A 23362-nucleotide genomic window follows, 5' to 3' on the forward strand; every position below is an offset into this window, starting at 1 on the left:
GAACTAAGTGAATAAGCCAGACACATACTGTAAGGACAAATATTGTGTGATTCCACTTATGTGAAGTACCTAGAGTAGTCAAATTCATGGAGGTAGAGAGTAGAATAGAGGAGTTGGGGAGGAGGAATGGGGAGTTATAGTTTAATGGGTACAGAGTTTCAGTTGGGGATGATGAAAAAGTTATGGAAATGCATCGTGGTGGTGGCTGAACAATATGAATGTACTTTATGCCACTGAACTGTACATTTAAAAATGGTTAAAATGGTAAAATTTGGGGCTTCCCTGGTGGCGCAGTGGTTAAGAATCTGCCTGCCAGTGCAGGGGACATGGGTTGGAGCTCTGGTCTGGGAAGATCCCACATGCCGTGGAGCGGCTAGGCCCTGAGCCACAACTACTGAGCTTGCGCATCTGGAGCCTGTGCTCTGCAACGGGAGAGGCCGCGACAGTGAGGGGCCCGCGCACCGCGATGAAGAGTGGCCCCCGCTCGCCGCAACTGGAGAAAGCCCTCACACAGAAACGAAGACCCAACACAGCCAAAAATAAATAAATAAATTTATTTTTTAAAAATGGTAAATTTTATATTATCTATATTTTACTATAATAAAAAATGTAAAAGACCCTCATCGAACTGTACACTTTTAAGTGGGTACATTTTTAAATTTATGTCAATTATACTTCAATAAAGTTGGGGTACAGGTTGTCGGCCTCCAGAGTGGCGCCTTCTCCCAGGTCCGGTGCGCGGGCTGTAGAGAGGCGGACGCTGGCCGCGAGGTGGCGCCCGGCTCGGGCTGGCTCCGCGCAGAGGCTGCGGCGCGAAGTGCACAGAAGCGCCCGGGCCCTGGACCAAAGGGGCGGGCAGAGGCGGAGACTCCGCCGAACACTGCTTCCCAGGATCACACCCTCCCTCAGGGTGCTTTCGGGCCGCAGAGAACCGGAGAGGCCTTTTCCCGGTACTCCCCTCCCAGTCTGGGATGCTGTCTGTCGGTCCCCGGGTTGTATCTTTAATAAGGTAACGGTTGTTGGGCCTCAGTGGGAAGGTGCCTGACGTAGACGATCTCACTGATTCCCCCCCACCATCCCACTTTGCAGATAAGAGAGCTGAGGCCGGAGAGGCGGAGTACCCCAAGGACGCACAGCTGGTGAAGACTCGAGGAGGGACTCGGGCCCGGGGCCCCTGATCTTCTCCCCTGCTCATCCCCTCTCTGCGCCCGATCCAGGCTGTCGGGTCGGCCCCGCCGCTCGGCCTCAGTGGTCCCACCCCTACACAGCCTCTCTCCCGGGCATTCTGGATCTCCCCTCCCCCGGCTCCCGGTTTCCTTGTCAAAACTTCCTGCCTTGGCGAGGGCCCGAGTTCCCACCCCCTTCCTGCCCCCCGCCCCTCCGCGCCCCTCCCCGCCCAGCGATCCACAACTTTCGGCCACCCTGCCGCTCTCGCAGTCGGCCTGGGGCTCCACGCAGGGACCCCCGCCCTGTCCTCCTCCAGGCCCACCCCGGCGGTCCCCACGCCAGGCGGACGGCGAGATAGGGTCGCGAGGCAGGTGAGTAACCGCGCGCCCCTGGTCCCGCGACCACCCTGCACTGGGGGACTTCTGGGTGGGGGGGGGAAAGAGAGATCGACAGAGTGACCCGAAGGGGATGGGGCAGTGGAGAGGGGCCAAAGGGGATTGGGGTTTTCCATCCATAATGAAACAGCATGTAAATGGCATGCAAATGAAGCTGTTTCCTAGCCCCTTGTATGGGACTTTGTGTGTCCAGCAGCTGCCACCACCCCACTGGCCCCCTTTCAGGGCTGGAGAGAGAAGCCCTCTACTTGGCTGAAGGGATGTATAGTGTTAAGAGCACCCACATTGGAGTCAAGGCTGCCCAGGTTCGAATCTCGACTCTTCTCCTTACTACCTGTAGGATCTTGGTCAAGAGACTTCACCTCTGTGTCTCAGTTTCTCATTTCTAAAAGGGGAATAATAAGATATAGTGCCTACCTTATGGGGTTGCTGTGAGGCTAAGATGAGCATAAACATGTCTCCTGCTTAGAACCGTGCCTGCTCAATGTTTATTACAGTGTTGGCCCTCTCCCCACCAGGAGACACGTTTGAAGAGGATGGAGGGAAGGGACCCAGGTTTACAGATCCCTGGGGCTCATAGTTTTGCCGGTTTGAGGACTAAGAAGTTGGCCAAAGGTCTCAGGCATGTGGATCCCCCAGAAAGCCCCACGGGCTGGTGTGTGTGAAGGGGAGTGAGTGGGGGGGCCCGGAGCCCAGGCCCCAGTGAGGCCATCCCTCACCCCCACCCCATCTCCAGCCTCCAGTAGTGAACTTTCAGCTGTCCTGCTCTGGCCTTTTATGAGTGGCCTCTCCCGAGCTTGGGCTGTGACCCTAGTCCCCGGGGATGGGAACAGCTTGTGCTGGTCTGAGTTTCCCAGGCTCCCAGGCTCCCAGGCTCAGCCAGACCTCGACTCCAGGCAGGATTGGGCAAGGGGTCAGCTCTCAACCCTGGCCTAAGCTGGGCCTGGGGGGTCGGGGAGCTGTCTGAGTCCCACTCCATCCCAATCCATGATACAGTCCCTCTGTGTGGGCACACGGGAGCCAGGGTGTGGGACAGCTCTCCTCTCTCCAGCTCTCTGTCCCCCACTGCTGCCTCTCCCACTTCTGAGGTCTCCCAAAGTCTACCCACTAAACTTGCCATTGCAGTTGGGGCTACCTTCCCTGCCACCTAGGAGCTGGGTTAGCCAGGCTCCCCTCTGTCTTCCTCTCTTCAACGGGAGGTGAAGCCGAGGGTTGGCATCTGTTTCTACACTACCCACCCCCTTCCATCCCCTATCAGACTTTCCCAGAAGAGGAAACTAGCTCTACAGGCAGCCCCATCCACAGTTTGGAAACCTAGATAGAGATAGAGGTCGCTGGGCAGCTGTCTGCCTCCCCCCACCAACACATTCTGCTGGAGAGGGGACCTGGGCCAGGCAGGGCCTCCACCACAGTGCTCGGAGCTTCTCCTTTGAGTAGGCTTGGAAACCTTGAAAGAGAGTGCTCCCGGGATGCAAGAGGGGCCCTAGGGCCCATCCTAGCTCTGGGGAGGGTGTCCGTACCAGTCCTGGGGGAGGTACCATAGAGGCTTCTCTATGGGGGAGAATCCAGCAGGAGGAGCGAGAGAAGACAGGGGAGGAGAGAGAGAAAGACAAAGACAGAGATATAGAGAGACAGAAATATGGAGACAGACAGAAACCAACAGACAAAGAAAACACAGGCAGAGGCAGAGAGACTTCTGGAAACAAGGCCCAGAGGGAAGTGAGAGGCATATTTGGAAAAACAGAGCAGAGACTGAGAGAAAGAACAAGAAGGTGGTAGAGGAGGTAAAACAGGAGGGAGTCCGAAGACCAAAGAGAAATCACAGGGGTAGAAGGACCTAAAAGGGGCGGCACAAGCCTTTGGAGCTTGATAGACCTGGTCCAAATCCCCACCCTGCTTTTGGTTGGCTGTGTGACCTTGGGCAAATTACTTAACCTCTTGGGGATTTCTTTTCTTCCTTCCTTCCTTCCTTCCTTCCTTCCTTCCTTTCTTTCTCTCTTTCTTTCTTTCTTTCTTTCTTTCTTTCTTTCTTTCTTTCTTTCTTTCTTTCTTTCTTTCTTTCTTTCTTTCTTTCTTTCTTTCCTTTTCTTTTCTTTCTTCCTCCCCCCTCCCTCCCTCTCTCCCTCCCTCCCCCTCTCTCTCTCTCTTTCTCTCTCTCTCTCTTTCTCTTTCTTTCTTTCTTTCTCTCTTTCTTTCTCTCTCTCTCTCTCTCTTTCTCTCTCTCTCTCTCTCTTTCTTTCTTTTTTTCTTTTCTTTCTTTCTTTCTTTCTTCATGGCTTGTGGAATCTTAGTTCCCCTACCAGGGATTGAACCTGGGCCCTCGCAGTAAAAGCTCTGAGTCCTAATCACTGGACCGCCAGGGAACTCCCTGGAATTTCTTCATCTACATTACCAGGTGGCATAATAGCACCTACTTTCTAGGACTGCTGAGAGGATGAAAAGAAAAGATCCAGCTCACAATATACATTTAACAAGGGGTGGGAATTGGTGTTAGACCACCCACACATGGCCAGATGGAGGTCTCCAGAAACAGCACGCACCCGGTTGGGTGCTGGGCCATGGAGCCTCGTGAGTCCCCTTTCCTGCCTGTGCCTCCTACCCCACCCCACATAGTGGCATCCGTCTGTGTAGGAGGTGGTGTGTGGATGGGCAGTGAGGGGCGTAGTCCCTGGGCCGGAGGTTCGGGATAAGGGCTCAGGCCCTGCGTGCAGACACACTCCCTCCTCTCCAGGTGACTCAGTGCCCTGCACTCCCATGCACTCAGCCCAGAGGAACTTGGAGGCCAGCCCTGAGGAATTCCTGCCGGAGGAGGTCGGGAGAGCAGGTCTGGAGACGCCTTTTACTTTGTAATGTTGGGAAGTTCTTTCTGAACTCCACCTTCCATCGTCTTACCAGTGTTGTGTCTTGAGGGCCCTAGAAGGAAGGTCCTGCTGTCTGGTGAGCTGGGGACAAGCCACAGCCTCCAAACATCTCTCCCTGTCCCCTGTTTCCCACAAAGTAAGGTTGGGCTTACTCAAGTCGGGAAGGATTTAGAGTTTATCAGTCCATCCACTCCACACAATATTTAATTACTGCCCACTGGGTGCCAGGCACCCTAGATGCGTGTGTGTAGGTGCTGGCCAGTGCTGGGGACACAGCGGTCAGGCAGGCAGAGAAGTGCCCTGACCCCACGGTGCTCCATTCCAGTGGGGAAGACAGACCTTAATAAAAATCTAACGACCACAGGATGGGAACCTTGAGGGAACACCTGGGGAGGGGGGCAAGCAGCCCACTAATAGAGCCTGGGACAAGAATGGAATTGGAGGCTATCCCAGCCTGGTAGGGAAACCAGACTCACAAGCTGGCAGTCACAAGATGGGGTACATTACCTGATCCGTCCATCAGACTTGAGGTGTTCCGGGGCCTGTGAACTCCTGACTTGACCTGGGTTAGTCCCACCTGCCCCCAGAGGAGGGACACTGTTGCCTTCAGCTAGAGTTTGGGGAAGTGTTGGGCCTCTGGGAGACTGGTCTATGTCCAGTATGGAGCCGGCCTCAGGGAAGAACTGGGGTACTTTGGGCCACAGGGGTCCGTGGTGCGTGTGCTAAGAGCCTGGAGGAAGGTCCAAGGAAAGGGAGCAACAGGTGAGGTGCGGAGCCACTGAGGGGGCTTCCTGGAGGAGACTGGCCTAGAAGGATAGGTAGGACCTGGGCATTCCAGGGATGGCCTGGGCAAAGGGGGCCATGTGGTGAGAGGCATGTCCAGTGTGATGGGAGCACAGGAGCAGAGGCTGGCCACCTGGGCCCTGGGCGCCCTTTCCTGCGGCGTGGGGAGTCACAGAGGCATTAGAGAGAAGCAGTGGCCAGAGCAGAGCTGCGCTTTCCAACAGTATCTGGGGGTGGAGATTAGCAGGGGGGGCTGCTGCCTGGCCTGTGTCACCCCAGGGGTTACTTCCCCCCCCCCACTGCTTTGTTCTTTGAAGCGGATTCTAATCCTGCTGTTACCTCTGCTGACCAGCTGGCCCTTGGGCAAGTCTTTTTACCTGAGACCCTCCACGGTCTCTCCTGTGAAATGGAGAGGGGTAACAATCACTCCACCTGTGGGTGGTGGTGAGGAACCGGACTGGCTCTAGCTCTCAGTAGGCACGTGCTGAATGTTTGGTGAATCAGAATCCCTGCAGTTTCTCTATTTCCTGATGAGTAAACAGGTCGGGCTGAGGACCCTCTAGCTTCTGTTTCCTGAGCCACAGAGAACACAAGGCCGGCCCCTCACCCCTGCTCCCTCCCCGCCCAGCCTCTGGAGCACATGCAGGCTTCCTGTCCCTCCATCCGGCAGACAGGCCTGGTGTGCCGAAGGCCTGGCTTGGCTGGATGTAGGAGGGGCTCTGTGTGTGCATGTGCAAGCGTGTACCCGGGTGTTCTGAATTGCACGTGGAGCAGAGCAGTCTAGGCTGTTGGCGGAGCTGGGTTAGAGGGCATCCCTGTATGGGGAGGGAAGGGAAGTCTCTGGACTCAGGATCACACTGCTGAGTGGGAAGGACTAAGTGATCCTGTCTCCATGGCAAAGAGAGGTTAGGAAAGGGCACAGAGAACAGACACAGACACAGGGGAGATCCTGAAAGACAAGAGAGCTACAGGGCGAGGCAACCTTGGCACCAAGCTAAGACACAGGGCTCAATTTGTGGATCGTGGCTGGAGTTCAGCCTATACTCCATACCTGAAGGTGGATTCCCTAGTGCAGTGAACATACTGCACAACTGTACGTGGTAGCCTTGATATAGAAAAGGAAGGAGAGAGGCAGAAGAGACCAAGAAACTGATGGAGGAAGAAAAAAATGACAGAAAGCAGAGAGTTTCTGATGAAGAGCAAGACAAAAGGCAAAAAGAAAGAGGCAGACAGCCTCGAACTTGGAGGATTCTGTTTTTGCATCAACACATGTCCACTGAGCAGCCCCTGGTCTGAGGCTCAGTTTCAGGATGGTCATTGGAACCAACAGTTCCAACACCCACTGAACCCTGGGAGATATGGGGTGTTATTCTCCCATTTTACAGATGAAGAAATGGAGTCTCACAGGGCTCAAGTGACATGCTTGAGGTCGTACAGCTTCTAAGTACTAGAAACTTTGGCCTGCAAGATGGGAAGGGGGTGAGAGAGAGAGAGAGACAGAGAGAGAGAGAGAGAGAGAGAGAGACAGAGACAGAAAGGAGGTACCAGTGGAAACAAGCAAGAAGCTGAAGTTGGTGCTCAGGCTGAGGGCTGGGGGGAAGTAGAATCCAGGCGTCCTGCCTCATCAACTGCCTTTGGCTTGAAGATGTACCTGGCGGGCAGCCCATCGTTCTGGGGGATCAGGTTCTCTGGGGAGCCTAGTCCCCTCCCCTCCCCACTTCCTTTCTCTCAGTCAGCATCTAAGGCCCTATTCCCATTCCCGGATCATCCTGGGGGTTCTTCAGAAAAAAAAAAGAAAGAAACAGCATTTCCTGGAATTAATACTTAAAGAGTATGATAGTGCCAAGACCAAGGGGAGTGGAGAAGGGGTGTGATAGGTGCGGGAGGAGTGGGGCTGAGGATGCCATCATGGAGACTGCAATTGTTCATTGAGCTTCTTATGTAGCTCTCTAAACACTTATCTGTATCAACTTATTTATTACTCTGCAGAACAATCCTACAAAGGGAAGTACCATTATCCTCTCCATTTTAGAGATGAGGGAACTGAGAGATGAGATTCGAACCCAGGTTTGAATGGGGTGTGGGAGGGGATGCAGAGCTCAGAGGGTATCCTTTGCTGTACCACCTCCCAGAGAAGAGCAGCTGGAAGGGAGCTGGTGGGGAAGTTCCTCTTGCTGTCTCACTTCCATCAGCTCCACTCTTGCTCTCTACCTTCTACAGACATGGATAATCTCCTGTCCACTAGGAACTCTACTCTCCTCCCAGAGGCCCCAGACTCATCCCCCTCCTCCTAGCAGGGTTAGGATTGGAGTACAGTGACGGTAGAGCGACTCCCCACCAGAGGAATCAGGCTGAACAGAAGAGCAGGGGAGGAGAGCTGGGTTGGGCCCTGTGTGGGCTTGGAGGCCAAGAGGGCAGGGATACTGGGGGCTTGCGCAGGCGGGACTGGGGACTCTTGGGGGGGGGGCCTGGCCAGCCGCCCAGCTGCTTTGCATCTCGAGGTGGAGGAGAGAGAAGTGTCAGCTCATTCTTGACTGTAAACACATCCCGGTTCCCACGCCTCTGATCGCGTTCTTGCGGCAGCCCCCAGCCTGATCCCCTTCTCCTGTCCAGCCCCCTGCCAGGCTCCCCCTCACCATAACCAAGGCAGTTAAAAAGAGATGTAAAGCCCCTGGGATTCCCGCCTGGGCTCGGGAGAGTCTGGAACCACAGGGATGGATCTGCCAGTCTGGGTTTGGATCCCAGCTCTGATATTACTGGCTGTGTGGCCCTGGGCAGGGAACTTACCCTCTCCTTGCCTGTTTCCTCATCAGTAAAATGAATAATAATACCTACCACAGTGGGTTGACATAAGCTTTACGCGAAATGATCCATATAAATTGCTCAGCACTCTGCCCGTGCCAACACAGCAACAACATACGGGGTCACATTCGTTTTCCAATTGTGAGGGAAGGTGTGTGGGTCCCTCAATCCAGAGGTGCCATGGAGGAAGGGGGCTGAGTAGGGGAAAGGCAGGGGGCATCTGTATGGAAAGAGGGAGAAGGGAACCTACAGTGGGGGCCCCTGGGGTCAGCAGGGGAGCCAGCAGCTGTCTGATTTAAACCCCTTGAAGGGGCACGTGTAATCACAATAGCCCCAGTTCTGCTGGGACTGGAGGTGCTGGGGAAGGGTGGGCCAGGATCTCAGGTTCCCTAGCCCCTCAGGGACAAAGGCTCAGATGGGAACAAGCCTAGGCAGCCAGGCTGGAGCTCTGGGCTCCTGGTCTGGCCTGTGTTCCCTCCTCAGGGTCTGGGGCTGGTGATGCCAAACCCTGCCCCTCCCTGCCAGGATCCCCATCTCATCTCTCCTCTCCCTGCGGACCACCCACTGATCTCACCGACCCCATCCTGGCTTCCAGCCCCTTCCACTGACCAGCTGAGACCTTCTCTGCTCTCCAGTCCTACCCTTAGGCCCTTGGGAAAACAGAATCTCCCCAGCCCTCTAGTTATTAGAGTCACAACCCCCTGGGATTAGGGTCAGGCCCTCCTCATGCCTCCTGCCCATCTCGAGGTCCCTCTCAAAGTCCCCGGGGTGAACCATTTCCTCCAGAAGTTGGTTAAGAGGAGGTGGCTGGTGGGAGGGGGCTGTTGTAGATGAGAGGAAGGACAGCCCCTCCCCTTGGCACCTCATCAGGGCCTTCCTGCTGCAGGTCTTGTCCGTGTCACCGCAGCCTCGAGCTCCGGGGGCAGATCCAGGCCCAGGGAAGCCTGGGGGTCTCTGCGTGGCTGGAGATGAGGCTCGTCCAGGGACAAGGGTGATGACCATGTATCCAGACAGATTGAGCTCCAATTGGAGGACAGGACCCCCATACCAGGGGCACAGTGGGGGCTACAAGAAGAGGGGATTGTGGACCAGACTGAGGGATAAAGAGGGGGGAGATGTCGGGGGGGGGGCTCAGGGTCCTGTCCATGGGCTTGCTGCCATGCACACTCGAGGGAGAAGTGGGGAGAAGGTCAGCTGGGATCAGACAGGGTGGGCCTGGGAAGGTGACCGGAGCAGGGCTGGGGTGAAGGGCAGAGTCTGGGGATGTTGGGAGAAGGAGCCAACTGTTGGGGAAGGAGCTGGGGGTTGTGTGGGTGGAAGGACTGACTATGGGGGTTGTCTGAAGGGCACTCCTGACTGTGGCCTGGCTCCCTGAGGCCAGGCTGCGTCCCCCGCCCCACTGCCCACCCTCCCCCACATCCAACCTTCCAAGTTCAGGGTGGTGGGAGGACTGGGAGGATGGAGCCACCCCATGCTCCGCCCATGATCATGCTCCCTGCTGCCCTCCCCACATACACACATTCTAGCCAGGCTCTGTTTCCTGTTTTCAGGCTCCATATCATGAGCAACGGGATCCCCCAGGACACTCTCTGGGCTCCTCAGGCCCCGGGCCCCAAGGGCCCTGTCGCCCTGCCCCAGCTCACCTGAGTTTCTGAGGCCCCAGGATGCCATAGAGGCCTGGTGAGTTACCTGGGGACTGAGGATGGACGGGAGGGACACAAAAAAGACTACAGGTGGAGATTTGCCCCGAGGGAGCTGTGATGGGGCCACTAACCAGAGTCATGGGCAGGCCTTGCTGGTCTGCAAGACAGGAGTGGGGTGGGGGGTGGGGGTGGGTAGAAATTTGCGGTGGGTGGGAGGGAGCCTGGGGAGGAGAGGTGGGCCAGCCCAGCTGCTGAGAGGGTGGGGAGCAGGCTGGAGGGTTTACTGGTGGGGCAGAACGCAGCAGTGGGGTGCAGTTAGGTTAGGGAGCATCCCTCTGAGCGCTGCCCTGATGGGAGCTGAGAGCTGCCCTCGGGGACCCTGGGAGTGTGTGGGTGGAGGACCTGGGGTGGGGCCTGGAGGCAGACATTCCAGAGATACTCAGGGGGGTAAGGGGCCAGCTACCACGACCTTTCTCTCGGAAAATTATAAGCAGATGTGGGCGTCTCAGGGAGGCGTAGAGGAGGGAGCCGGGGCAAGTTAACAGAGAATCTGAAACTGGCGGGGCGAGGGGGGGTGCGGGCGGCGGGTGCTCAAGGGCCTCTGCTGCTCCTGAGCTCAGGAGCGAGAACAGACTCCTCTGAGGTCCTTACCTACTTCCCACCCACTGAGCGAGGCCAGGGGTGGAGGAGATGGGGAGGAGCCCATTTCCAGATGGCTGGTGGGTGGTCACAGGGAGGTTGTGGCTTCTCCTTAAGTCTGAGGCCAGGCTGGGGACTCCCTGGGTGATAGCACCTAGAGTTGGGTGCAGAGGTATGCTGGCAAGGCTTTAGTAACTGGCTTCGGTGGGGGGATGGGTGGGGGGGTGGCCCTGATTTGTGGTGTTTGCTGATTTCCATGGTGCCGATTTCCACCCCCGTGCTTCATTTCAAGCTACCACTGTGACAGCACTGAACAAGGAGTTGGGAAGAGAAGTCATGATTGGCTCTCAGAAGTCAGTATGGGCCGTGCCAGAGCACCAGTGGTGAGGAGGGGCCTCCTTCAAGGTCACCTGGACCTAGCCCTACTCCCACCCCATAAAGCAGGAAGCCCCTAACAGTATCAGGGTTGTTTTGGCCTCTGCCTGCCTACATCCAGTGATGGGGAGCTCACCACCTGAGGTCTCTGATTCCATTACAGAACTGCTTTGACCGTTGGAAAGCTCTTCCTCTAACTGAGCCCAAGTTGGCTTCCCTTATAACTTCCCTTCATCAGCTCCAATTTCACACCTTGGTATAATATCAAAGTGCCCTGGGTAGGGGCTGTGCTGGGGATTGGGAATTCAGGCACAGGTCCCTGCCTCTAGAGGTCATGGTCAGGGAACAGGCACTAGAACAGTGGTGTGTGGGTGACTGGTGCTGGGGGTCCCAGAAAGGATGGGAGGGGGCGGTCTGCCAGTGTGGATCAGGAAGCAGGGCAGGGACAGAGGAATGACACTTGGGCTAGACCTTGAAAGGTGAGTGCTTAAAGTGAAGAATGGGGGGGAGGACGTCCAGACAGAGGAAACCGTGTGAGAAAGTCTCAGAGGCATGGCAGTGCCCCACCCGGTCAGGAATAAGACCTGGAGCCTGGGAAGCATGGGCCAGAGGACCAGAGCCTCATCTCTTCTGCCACCCCTGCTTGGTCTCTGCAGAGACTTGGTCCTCCAGGTTTGTGGCTGCAGTGCCCCTCACCTGCTCCACACCTGGCCCTGTCACAGGCCTCAGCAATGTCACCACCTCTGCGGGCCCTCTTTCTCCTGGCCCTGGGCCTGGGGCTGGCTGGAACCCTCAACCCCAAGGACCCCAACACCTGCAGCTTCTGGGAAAGGTGAGAGAGGGCCCCTGCTGTGCCTTGAGGGCTGCAAGGCCCCAGGTCCCCACTCTCCCCACTAGGGCTCCCCTTCCCAGTTCCTTCCCTTTCTCCAGCCCTCACCTTCCTCCTATTTTTGCTCCCCTAGATGGGATGCCTCTGACTCCATCCCCATCTTGATCTGCCTCAGTCTCCATCTCATCTGTGACCCTGTCCTTTCTTTATCCCCACCCTTTGTCCCTGTGCGAGGCTAGCTGCAGGACAGAGCACAGGGTAGGAGCCATTCACTGTGGGGCAAGCAGAGGGGCTGGCCCAGGGAGAGCCAAGGGGACAGCGTTGGACAACAAGGCCCAGGGCAAGATTTGGCCAGAAGTGCTTCAACCCATCTCCATCAGCTGGGCCCAGAAGTCAGTTCTAGCTCAATTTCCCCATATAGGGAGAAGGAGGCAGCGGGGAATGGAAGGCTGGAATGGAATATTCCCAGGAATATTCCAACTCTGGGAGGATCCCTCCAGATTGAAGCGGGACAGATGGGGGGGGTCCATCCTAGGCTCGAGGGAACAAGCCTAAATATTCCCCACTGTGGCCAAGCCCTCGCACCCCCACTCCACTCTGCCAGCTCAGGCCTCTCCCTGCCCTGGGCCCCGACTCCGTTGCCTGTCTTGCAGCTTCACCACCACAACCAAGGAGTCGCACTCCCGCCCCTTCAGCCTGCTCCCCTCGGAGCCCTGTGACCGGCCCTGGGAGACCCCGCACACCTGCCCCCGGCCCACGTGAGTGCGTGTCCCCCTCCATCGGCAGATGGGTGCCAGAGGAGCTGCCTCGGCCCAGGCCTTGCCCCTCTGTACCCCCATTCTTTTCTCAGAACCTTTAGAGTTCAGAGGAAGCATCTGGCCTCCGGGCACTCAAGGCATGTTGTGTGTGGGGTATGTGTGTTTGGGGTGTGCAGGTGTGGTGTATTGTGTGCATGTGTGTGGCCGGATGGGAGGCAAGGAGGGAATGTTCTATGCTATCCCAGCTCAGAGTGTTGGGCAGTGCCCCAGGCCTCCCCCAGTGCCGCACTGTGGAAGGTTGGAAGCCGAGGCCTTGGCAGGGAGGACTGAGGGCCACCTCTGGGTCTCCCCCAGGGTTGTCTACCGGACCGTGTACCGCCAGGTGGTGAAGACAGAGCACCGAATGCGCTTGCAGTGCTGCCGGGGCTTCTATGAGAGCAGTGGAGTCTGTGTCCGTGAGTCCTGGGTGGGGCCGTGGAATGAGTGGAGCCTAGGCCACCTAGTCCTTCCCTGCCCTCACCAGTGTGGGGCTACTCCTCTGCCCTCCACTGGCCCTGTTGTCTCTAGGGACAAAGCTGCCACTTCATACCTCTGTCTCTAGCTGTCCCTACGTCTCTCCCACCCTCTCTCTCCATGTCCCTCAGCAGTCTCTGGCTCTGCATCTCTGTCTCTGGGCTGCCTGTGTCTCTCTGTCACCGTGTCTCAGGACTCCGTGTCTGGCTCTCTCTCTGACTCTTCCTGTCCCTGTCTCTCTGTTGCTATCTGTCTCGACCTGTCGCCATCCAGTCTCTCCTGTCCCCTGCCCGCAGCACCCTGAAACCCCCAGAGCAGAGCCCGCTCTGTCTGTCTCTCCCCTTCTCTCAGCCTTGGACCATCACCAGCCCCTACAGAGACCCCTGCCCAGCCTGAGCCCCCAGCCCAGCCCCTACCCTCTCTCTGGACAGCATCCATGTCTGGTCCCTACGTGAGGAAACCCGCCTGCCCATTTCCCAACAAGGTGCTTCCAGAATTTCACAGAAAGGAGCTCGGGAGTCCAGAATCCTGAGGTCTTGACAAGCTCTGACCTGAGTTGCTTTATTCTCAGTCTTTTTGCATCTTAGAGGCAGAACTGCTGCTTGGTGAACTCCAGGTCCCTGGTGTGGGAGGAAGCTGGGGTTAGGCTTCAGAGAATAAAAGGTGGGTACGGCAGGGGTGGAAGCATCTTCTCACACACACCCCACCCCAACTCTGCCCCAGCGCTTTGTGCTCAGGAGTGTGTTCATGGCCGCTGCATGGCACCCAATCAGTGCCAATGTGTGCAAGACTGGCGGGGCGACGACTGCTCCAGTGGTGAGTGGCTGGTGGTGACGGCAGGGCATGACCCCTTGTGCCTCCAGGGATGCAGAACCCTTGGGCACACCCTCCCTACCAGGGCACAGGTGCTTAGGGCCCCAGGGCGATCACCCAGCAGAATCCCACTGCAGCCAGCAGCCTTTTCTGGAGGTGTGGTACAGGGGGAGGGGCCAAAGCCGGGCATGGGGGCATGTGTGGGGGCCAGGACACAGAGACGGGGACTAACTGGAGGCTGGGGAGGGGGCAAGACCTCTGGTGACCCCCTTCTGCCCTCCCATCCCACAGCTTGTGCTCCAGGAGTTTGGGGGCCACAGTGTGACAAGCCCTGCAACTGCGGCAACAGCAGCTCCTGTGACCCCAAGAGTGGGGCATGTTCCTGTCCCTCTGGGCTGCAGCCTCCACACTGCTTTTGGCCCTGCTCCCCTGGCAGCTATGGCCCTGCCTGTCAGTTCAGCTGCCAGTGCCATGGGGCACCTTGTGACCCCCAGACCGGAGCCTGCCTCTGCCCCCCAGAGAGAACTGGGCCCAGGTGTGTAACAGGAGGAACACACACTTACGGGATCGCAGACACAGGATGCACGGGCATACGTGGGGACACAAGGGGACTTGGCATCCCAAACGTGGGGATGGAGTCAAGAGGCCCAGATCCTGGTCCCAGCTTTGCTGCTCGCTGGTTGAGCAGCCTTGAGCAAATCATTGACTCTTTGCGTGTTTGTTTCCGGTCTGTAAAATGGGAGCAGTATTGTCCACCTAGAAGGGTTGTTGTGAAGATATCATGAACTAGCGTGTGAGCGAAAGCACGTCCCAAATTGGGGCTGAGATAGGGACGCAGAGAACCCTACTGCAAGGCAGGGGGCAGGGAGAGTTGGGGAGTCACAGGAGGGAGAATGTGCATCTAGCTGGATATCAAAGATCCAGCTTCATGGAGGAGCTCTGGAGTTGAGCCCTCAGGATAGAAAACCATGGCAGGCAGACGTGTTGCCCTCAGAGGGACTAGCGTGAGCAAAGGCAGGGATGGGGCAGAGGGTGCGTGGAGAGCAGACACGCCGCCATGGCTCTTCATTCTGCCCCTCCTGATGGGGCTGGGTATTTCCAGTCCTGGAAACGTTTGGTTTTTGTGGGGTTTTTTTGCGGTACGCGGGGCTCTCACTGCTGTGGCCTCTCCCGTTGTGGAGCACAGGCTCCGGACGCGCAGGCTCAGCGGCCACGGCTCACGGGCCCAGCCGCTCCGCGGCACGTGGGATCTTCCCGGACCGGGGCACGAACCCGCGTCCCCTGCATCGGCAGGCGGACTCTCAACCACTGCGCCACCAGGGAAGCCCTAAACGTTTGTTTTTTGATCCCTGCAGTACCCAACAGGGAAGCGGGGTGAGACTTGAAGGGTGGGTGTGACTCACTGAGCCCTGGAGTCGGGCCTTCCTCCTGGGGAGGGCCTGTTTGTGGTTGACCAGCTCTTGGAGGCAAAGGGGGAAGCAGGTACTGCTTGTTGACATACTGACCTCACCCCCTCTGCCCAACAGCTGCGAGGTGTCCTGTTCACAGGACAATGTTGGCTTCTCCTGCCCCAGCACCCCTCCCTGCCAAAACGGGGGTGTCTTCCAGGCCTCTCGGGGCTCCTGCAGCTGCCCACCTGGCTGGATGGTATGAAGGGTGGGGTCTGTGGGTGTGAATTCTGTGGGTGGTTCTCTTCAGGGCTCCCAGGAGGATGTGAGTGAGGCGGGTAGGCTGTGTGGGCCCTGGAGAGGTTTGAGGGTTTGGGGTGTAGGTGTATTGACGGGTCCTGTGGCCACGGGGAGGGGGCTGGGCTCCTGGGGCTCTGTCGACCTCTCACCCCCACAGGGCACCATCTGTTCCCTGCCCTGCCCCGAGGGCTCCTATGGACCCAACTGCTCCCAGGAATGTCGCTGTCACAACGGAGGCCTCTGCGACCGGTTCACTGGGCAGTGTCGCTGCGCTCCGGGATACACAGGGGAACGGTGAGTGGTGTCGGCCTGGGGTGGGAGTGGCCTGAGGTGGGCCGGGGGTGGCGGCGGGCGGCGTGGCCAGGCTCACTCCCGCGAGGCGCCCAGGTGCCGTGAGGAGTGCCCCGTGGGCCGCTTCGGGCAGGACTGTGCTGAGACTTGCGACTGCGCCACGGGCGCCCGCTGCTTCCCGGCCAACGGCGCGTGTCTGTGCGAACACGGCTTCACTGGGGACCGCTGCGCCGAACGTCTCTGCCCCGACGGCCTCTATGGCCTCAGCTGCCAGATGCCCTGCACCTGCGACCCGGAACACAGTCTCAAGTAGGCCGTGGGCACTGTGGTCAAGGGGTCTGGAGGCCAATGGGAGAGGCCTTGGGTGCTGAAGCCACCGGAGTCACTGAAAGGACCTAGGGCGTGGCAGATGTCACAGAAGGGAAAGGGGAGGGGCCTCGGGGACGGGGAGAGACCGCTCTCGGAACAGCACCAAGCCTCCCCGATGTCCCCCTCAATTCGGCGATGCTCGGCTCCCACCACGCGGAGGGGGCGGGGAAGTCGATCTGCGGACCCGGTCTCAGACCGCGTCGCGTCCCCGCCTCCGCCCGCAGCTGCCACCCGATGAGCGGGGAGTGCTCTTGCCTGCCGGGCTGGGCGGGCCTCCACTGCAACGAGAGCTGCCCGCAGGACACGCACGGGCCCGGCTGCCAGGAGCACTGCCTCTGCCTGCACGGCGGCGTCTGCCAGCCCGACAGCGGCCTCTGCCGGTGCGCGCCCGGCTACACGGTGAGGCGCGCCCCGCCGCGAGGGAGGTGCCGGAGAGGCCCGGGAGCCCGCCCACTCCTCTCACTGATGCTCCCGCCCGCTCTCAGGGCCCGCATTGCGCTAGCCTGTGTCCCCCTGACACCTATGGAGTCAACTGCTCCGCACGCTGCTCCTGCGAAAATGCCATCGCCTGCTCGCCCATCGACGGCGCCTGCGTCTGCAAGGAAGGTAATGGGTTGGGGTCTCCCGGAAGGGGATTTGGGGGCGGGGCCATGCGAAGAAGGGAGAGTCCAAGGATAGGGGCAGGCCAAGGCTAAGGGAGAGGCTGCAGGGTTAAGGGTGGAGGCACTGGTCAGCAGCTGGACTGCTGGGAAAGTAGCCAGGCTACTTCCTTCCTGGAATATCCGCTTTGCTTTTTTTCAACCACAAAAATCCCAATTGTCCTTAAAGTCCCAGACCAGAGGTACCTCTTTGCAGAACATTCCTCATCCTCAGAGGTACAGAATCACAGACTGGCAGGTCCAGCAAGGGTCTCGGAGATCTACCATGGGTGGCACGTTGGCAACCTTTAGGCTAGATTCGGACACAGAAATGTTTTGTTTGACTAGCTCTCTATCATATTTAACAAAAGTCCAGTCTCCAGTCCCCACTCCTCCCTATTGTCTTACACGTGGTCTGGAGAACTCATTTAGTTACCTGTTGGGGCCTCTGTAAGCATTTGGGTTTGCTGCCACTCCCCTTCATTTTTCAGAAGAGGCAACCAAGACCCAGAAGGTGGTGGTGGTCTTTCAGCCTTCTGTCCAACATCCAACAGTTTCTATGCTTGTTTCCTATGTGGCCATGGGCATGCCCACCCCCAGCCCCAGCTCATAGCACAGAGCCTGGCAGAGCCAATGCCCAGTGTGTGCTTGCTCAGGAGGGGAGCCAGGTCCCCGTGCCTACTTGCAAGTCCCCTCTTCCAGGTTGGCAGCATGGTAACTGCTCCGTGCCCTGCCCACCTGGTACCTGGGGCTTCGGTTGCAATGCTAGCTGCCAGTGTGCCCACGAGGCAGCCTGCAGCCCCCAAACTGGAGCCTGTACCTGTACCCCTGGGTGGCACGGGACCCACTGCCAGCTCCCTTGCCTGGTAAGTGCACAACAGTCTGCCTGCCTGGGGGAGGGAAGGGCACAGCACCCCCCAGCTGACTGGCCTGTCCTACCCTCCACTCCCTCTCCAAGAAGGGGCATTTTGGTGAAGGCTGTGCCAGTCGCTGTGACTGTGACCATTCTGATGGCTGCGACCCTGTTCACGGACACTGCCAGTGCCAGGCTGGCTGGACAGGTGAGCGTTCTGGGTATCCAGGCCCCAGGCTTACTGTGGAGTTGGGGGATGCATCCCACAGGACATGTGTTCAGAAAAAACCCTACGGAAGGGGGGGCCACAGGCCAGGCTCATCCTACCCCTCTCACAGGTACCCGCTGCCAGCTGCCCTGCCCTGAGGGCTTCTGGGGAGCCAACTGTAGCAACATCTGCACCTGCAAGAATGGGGGCACCTGCATCCCTGAGAATGGCAATTGTGTGTGTGCACCTGGATTCCGAGGCCCCTCCTGCCAGAGATGTGAGGCTCCCTCCCCTCCCCCTGCCTGCCAGCTGTAATATGCAGTGCAGTGTCAGATGCCTGAAGCTCCCACTTTACCCCTCTTGGTCTCTTGTGCTGACTCCAATCTTTGGGCCGGTTCCTGCAGTGGGAAGGAGGGAGGGAGAGAGTGGGATCACGGGCTGACTGAGGGTTGGCCCCTGCCCCTGGTCACCACGAGCCCCTTTCCCCCAGCCTGTCAGCCCGGCCGCTACGGCAAACGCTGTGTGCCCTGCAAGTGTGCTAACCACTCCTCCTGCCACCCTTCGAATGGGACCTGCTACTGCATGGCTGGCTGGACAGGCCCTGACTGCTCCCAACGTATGTGGTGGCTCATGTGTCTGAGCATGTGTGCATGCTGAGGGGGTGGGCTGAGGACCAGAGGCTTCCGTTCCCCTGATCCTGGGTATAAAAGCCTCTGAACCCACCTTGATTCAGCCATTTATATGAACACTATAAACAAATATTTATTGGGCATCACCTAAATGCTGGGTATTGTTCTAGGTGCTCAGGATGCAGCAATGAACAGCTCAGGGGAAAAAATTCCCTGCCCTTCTGCATGGGAGGCCTGAGAAAAGCAGTGTTTGTACGGGGGCGGGAAAAATCATAAGCTCAGTTTTGGACATGTTCTTTTTTTCTTTTGGATTGCCAATTTATTTTTATTTATTTATACATGGCCTCTTTCCCACATAAATATAAGAAGGACATCATGGAAAAGATGAGTCCAGAAAACCAAGTCAAACAAATTTTGAAAAGGGGAAATGAGAAGCAGTTACCATGAAAAAGATGGGCAGGGTAGAGGGAAGTAATCTTGGACAAGAGTTTTTCCATAGAATTCAGTAACGACTATTAGACTTTTTGCTAGTGTCAGATACACAAAAATTATGCCTTGAATAGTGTAGACACTTATTTCTCTCTTATGTTAAAAAAAAAGTCTAGAGCTAAGCAATATAGGATAGTTTGGAAGCCTTTTGTTGTCTGGCCCTGGTCACGTTATTTTGAAAGTCTATCAGATAGGCAAATGCAGAAGTTAAGCAGGCAGCTGGGCACGTGCATCTGGAGTTCAGGCAAGACACAGGGCTGCGGATAAGCATTTGTGAGTCATCAGTGTGTAGATACGGTTCAAAGCCTTGGGGAGGCTTTGGTCCCCTGGGGAGACCAAAGCTGAGCTGAAGAGTTCAGTGATGCTGGGGGCTGAGAATTCACTCAGGAGGGGCTGGCCCTGCCCGCCAGACAGGCTCTAACCTTGTCTCCTGCAGCGTGCCCTCTAGGACACTGGGGGGCCAACTGTGCCCAGCTCTGCCAGTGTCGCCATGGCGGGACCTGCCACCCCCAGCATGGGAGTTGTTTCTGCCCCCCAGGCCGGACTGGACATCTCTGCTTGGAAGGTACCAGCAGAAGGGGAACTCCATGCCCCTGCCTCCAAGTCAGCCCTAGCCTGAGGAGGGGACTGCTGTTCCCTGGCCCCTCTGATCCCTGCCTGCCTCCTCGGCTCTCTAAACAGGCTGCTCTCCAGGGGTGTTCGGTGACAATTGTTCCCAACCATGCCAGTGTGGTCCCGGAGAGAGGTGCCACCCAGAGACTGGGGCCTGTGTGTGTCCCCCAGGGCACAGTGGTGCCCCCTGCAGGATTGGTGAGTTCTCCTCTAGCCCCCTCCCTACCCCCATCCCACCCTGCACTGTCCCCAGGGAACCAGGACACAGGTACATGCCCAGGTCTATGCGAGGTGGTACCCTTGTATCACCCTGCCCCACTACTGCGGCCTCTCCCATGCATGCATCCCAAGCTCACCAGTAGGGCCAAGACACTGTCCTGAGTGACCACCCCATCCCCCACAGGAAGCCAGGAGCCATTCACGATGATGCCTACCTCTCCAGTGGCCTATAACTCACTCGGGGCAGTGATTGGCATTGCAGTGCTGGGATCCCTGGTGGTGGCCCTGGTGGCGCTGTTCATTGGCTACCGCCATTGGCAAAAAGGCAAGGAGCACCAGCACCTGGCAGTGGCCTACAGCAGCGGGCGACTGGACGGCTCTGAGTATGTCATGCCAGGTGAGCTGGCCGGGGGGCAGGGACACACATGAGTGGTTGGCTCTTAGGTACAGGGCAGATGGGGTGCGGGGCTGCTGCATCCCTCCCTGGACCTTGTAGGTGGGAAGCGGGGAGTTGGAGCGAGTCAGAGAGGTCAGAAAGGCTGATTATGGATCTCCTGGAACAGAATGACAGTCTTGGGCCCGGGCTTGTCTCTGACCGGGCAGGTCACCCTGCAACTGTGTCTGTTTGTGCAGATGTCCCTCCGAGCTACAGTCACTACTACTCCAACCCCAGCTACCACACCCTGTCACAGTGCTCACCTAACCCCCCGCCCCCTAACAAGGTCAGTGTTGGGGGCGGGGATGCACTGTGGGTGCCCTGTGGGCACAGCCCGGTTCTCCGGGCTCCAGCCGTGCACGTTCCTCTCCCTGCCCCACCCCTCCCCTGCCAGGTTCCAGGCAGTCAGCTCTTTGCCAGCCTCCAGGCCCCTGAGCGGCCAGGTGGAGCCCATGGGCATGATAACCACGCCACACTGCCTGCTGACTGGAAGCATCGCCGGGAACCCCCTCCAGGGCCTCTGGACAGGGGTAGGAGCCTGGGGGCCAAGGCCTCTGGTGAGGGTGGATGTGTACAGCTCAGCATCCTGCTCCATCTGAGTGCATGTGTCTGTGGAAGGGGATTCTGGGCCCCAGTTCTAGAGGAGATGGGACCTTGGGCAGGGGACCAGGGGCCTGATTGCAGGTTGCTTTCTCCTCCTCAGGTAGCAGCCGCCTGGACCGAAGCTACAGCTGTAGCTACAGCAACAGGAATGGCCTAGGCCCCTTCTACAGTAAAGGTGAGGGCAGGGCAGGGTGGGGGGGGGGATCGAGGGAGGGAGCTGCGCTGGGGTTTAGGGGCCAGTGCCTCCACCAAGCCTGACTTCTTTCCCCTATCTTTAGGGCCCATCTCTGAAGAGGGGCTGAGGGCCAGCGTGGCTTCCCTGAGCAGTGAGAACCCCTACGCCACCATCCGGGACCTGCCCAGCCTGCTAGGGAGTCCCCGGGAGAGCAGCTACATGGAGATGAAAGGCCCTCCCTCAGGGTCTCCCCCCAGGCAGCCGCCTCAGCTCAGGGACAGCCAGAGGTGGCGGCGACACTGCCAGCCAGAGAGAGACAGTGGCACCTATGAGCAGCCCAGCCCCCTGACCCATGGTGAGCCTTCCTTCTCCACTGGGGCAGAGAGAACAGGGACAAGGGAGGTGGGAAAAGAGAAGGGACAGAGGGCGAGAATGCAGAGTGGGCATGAAGTGGCAGCAAGAGCAAGGCCTTTGGGGTCAGACTTGGGCTCAAACCAGGCGTGAGGTTTGGGAAGACACACTGCCTCTTAGAGCCTGTAGGTGGCGGTACCTCCCTCACAGGGCTGAGGATTTGAAATGGTGGTTTTAAGACACCTGAGTTTTAAGGCATCTGATACCCAGAAAAGCTGGGAGTAAGGCAGGTGACCAGGGCGTCTTCCTATCCTGTGAGGTGGGCAGGTCGAGATGGCATCCCCCACTGGCAGCTGAGGAGCTGCACAAACTGGCCTATAGCCAGGCACTATGAATCTGTCTTTGGGCACAAGAGGCTGGAGAGGGGAAGAGAGTGGTGCGAAGGGGAGGAGCCACCTCCTTCTCATCCTCTCCCCTCCCTCTCTGTCTCCAGACCGAGACTCTGTGGGTTCCCAGCCCCCTCTGCCTCCGGGCCTGCCTCCTGGCCACTATGACTCACCCAAGAACAGCCACATCCCTGGACACTATGACTTGCCTCCAGTACGGCATCCCCCGTCACCCCCACTTCGGCGCCAGGACCGTTGAGGGGCCAAGATGGTGTGCAGAGGTCAGCACACCGGTTCTTTGCTGCTCAAGGCTGAGGACAGAGCCCGTTGTACCCTGCCAGGAGCAGGGAGAGGACTGGCCGGCCGTGAACACGAACATGTTTAATAGAGGAAGTGAATGGAGAGGAGACGGGAGCCTGGCTCCCAGGTTCTACCATGGGAAACAGTGGTCAGCAGGAAACCTGTGTTCCTTTTCCCCAACCCATTGCTCCCCAAGGCCCCCAGGGCCCTGTATACATAAACTGGTGGGTTGAATGTTGCTGGATAACTCTGATTTCAGATTGCTGTAAGAAGTGTATATTGGGTAACTTTTCTGTGCACTCCCGGGCTAGGCTCTGTGTGTGCGTGCATGCGTGTTTTCAGAGGGGTACCAGGCACTGATCCTGTCCTGGGGCACTCACTATATAGTGGAGAGGCAGCCCAAACCCGGTTAACTCTAGAAATAGCCTGACTGGCCTCCCTGCATTCATTTGGTACTCCTGCCAACCAACTGCTTCAAAATACAAGCTGGTTAGGTTACCCCTGCCTGAAAGTCTCCATGGGTGCCCCATGGCCCTTGGGCTACAGTCAAAATTGTCCAAAGCCTGAAAGGCTTTGCTGGCCTGCCTGCCTATCTCTTCAGCCTCACTCTGAACTGTGTTCCCTGTCACTTTGCTCCAGTCACACTGGCCTCTACGTCCTCCTATCAGCCACACATCTTCCTACTACAGGGACTTGGCACATCTGGAATGCTCTTCCTCCCCCACTCACCTGTTAACTCCTGCTTGTCCTTCACACGCCGTGTTCTCTTTCACAGCACTGATTACTGATGTGTTCATGCACCAGTTACCTGCAGAAGGCCTACAGGGTGCCAGGCACCTCTGTAATGTGTTGCTTTTTAGTGTGATTATTTGATTAATCTCTGCCTCCTCCACCAGACTCTCAGTTCCCTGAAAGCAGGAATCCTGTGTTTATGTTCAACATTGGCTCCCCTTGGCACATGGTAGACACTCAATAAATGTTCCCCCAAAGGCTGAATGGCTGAGTTAAAAGTACCAGTGGTAAGTGCTGGCAAGTGCTAAGATAGCTGGGCAAACTGGTGCTCTGAGAGCTGAAAGACTGCATAGGTCAGAGTCTTCCCCAAAGGGTGGCTTTTCTACAGGGGAACAGCACAAAAGATCAATGGTGGGAAGGTCTGGGAGTGGCCGTGGGGGAGGGGAACAGACTGGAGTGGGGAGGCTGGAGCCAGGAAAGCAGAGGGGAGAGAGTATACTCTGATGGGGGCCCGGCAGGGTCTAGGCTACCTGAGGACTTTGAATCCAAGATTTCTTGGAAGTGTGACCCGCCTCCTAAACTCGTTAGCGGATCAACTAAGTCCCCAGACCTCCAGGAGGCTACATAGATGGGATCGAGATTACAAACCCAGAGCCAGGCCAACTCGCTAACTCGGTGGGTCTCTCTGGGCCTTTTCCATCAGGAGTCCTCTCCTTACAGGGTAGGAGGGCCGACCCCAGAGAGTGGATCTGTCTCCACCCGGACTCTGCTTCCCTAGATTCCTCCGACTGCCGCTATCTCTAAT

General features: G+C 57.7%; 1 protein-coding gene across 45 annotated transcripts; it reads left to right on the forward strand.

Moving 5' to 3' along the window:
* Positions 1-908: 908 nt before the first annotated feature.
* Positions 909-22821, forward strand: PEAR1 (platelet endothelial aggregation receptor 1). Of its 45 annotated transcripts, none has more exons than XM_067038622.1 (28): positions 909-1009; positions 1090-1538; positions 4294-4386; positions 9559-9688; positions 10583-10673; positions 11322-11497; positions 11734-11886; positions 12148-12252; positions 12607-12707; positions 13489-13581; positions 13870-14113; positions 15105-15225; positions 15424-15560; positions 15654-15866; positions 16151-16325; positions 16412-16532; positions 17267-17430; positions 17523-17625; positions 17756-17902; positions 18116-18241; positions 19180-19308; positions 19425-19553; positions 19759-19971; positions 20208-20296; positions 20405-20540; positions 20714-20788; positions 20892-21143; positions 21633-22821. In XM_067038622.1, the coding sequence occupies exons 5-28, from the start codon at positions 10650-10652 to the stop codon at positions 21782-21784; spliced, it is 3378 nt and encodes a 1125-aa protein (XP_066894723.1). In that variant the 5' UTR covers positions 909-1009; positions 1090-1538; positions 4294-4386; positions 9559-9688; positions 10583-10649; the 3' UTR covers positions 21785-22821. The 45 variants fall into 45 exon arrangements, with proteins under 45 accessions (XP_066894723.1, XP_066894749.1, XP_066894780.1 ...); XM_067038648.1 differs by having other exon boundaries at positions 11388-11497; XM_067038679.1 differs by lacking the exon at positions 18116-18241.
* Positions 22822-23362: the final 541 nt, after the last annotated feature.

Source organism: Kogia breviceps, chromosome 1 (genome assembly GCF_026419965.1).
Source record: "Kogia breviceps isolate mKogBre1 chromosome 1, mKogBre1 haplotype 1, whole genome shotgun sequence".
NCBI classification, from domain to species: Eukaryota; Metazoa; Chordata; class Mammalia; order Artiodactyla; family Physeteridae; genus Kogia; species Kogia breviceps.

Bases quoted from the DNA above. Each gene is read 5' to 3' on its own strand.
- PEAR1 (XM_067038622.1), top strand. From the start codon at position 10,650: ATGGGCCGTGCCAGAGCACCAGTG. The intron at 11,887-12,147 runs GTCAGTTCTAGC...CCTGTCTTGCAG, and splicing joins TCCATCAGCTGGGCCCAGAA to CTTCACCACCACAACCAAGG. The intron at 20,297-20,404 runs GTCAGTGTTGGG...CTCCCCTGCCAG, and splicing joins ACCCCCCGCCCCCTAACAAG to GTTCCAGGCAGTCAGCTCTT.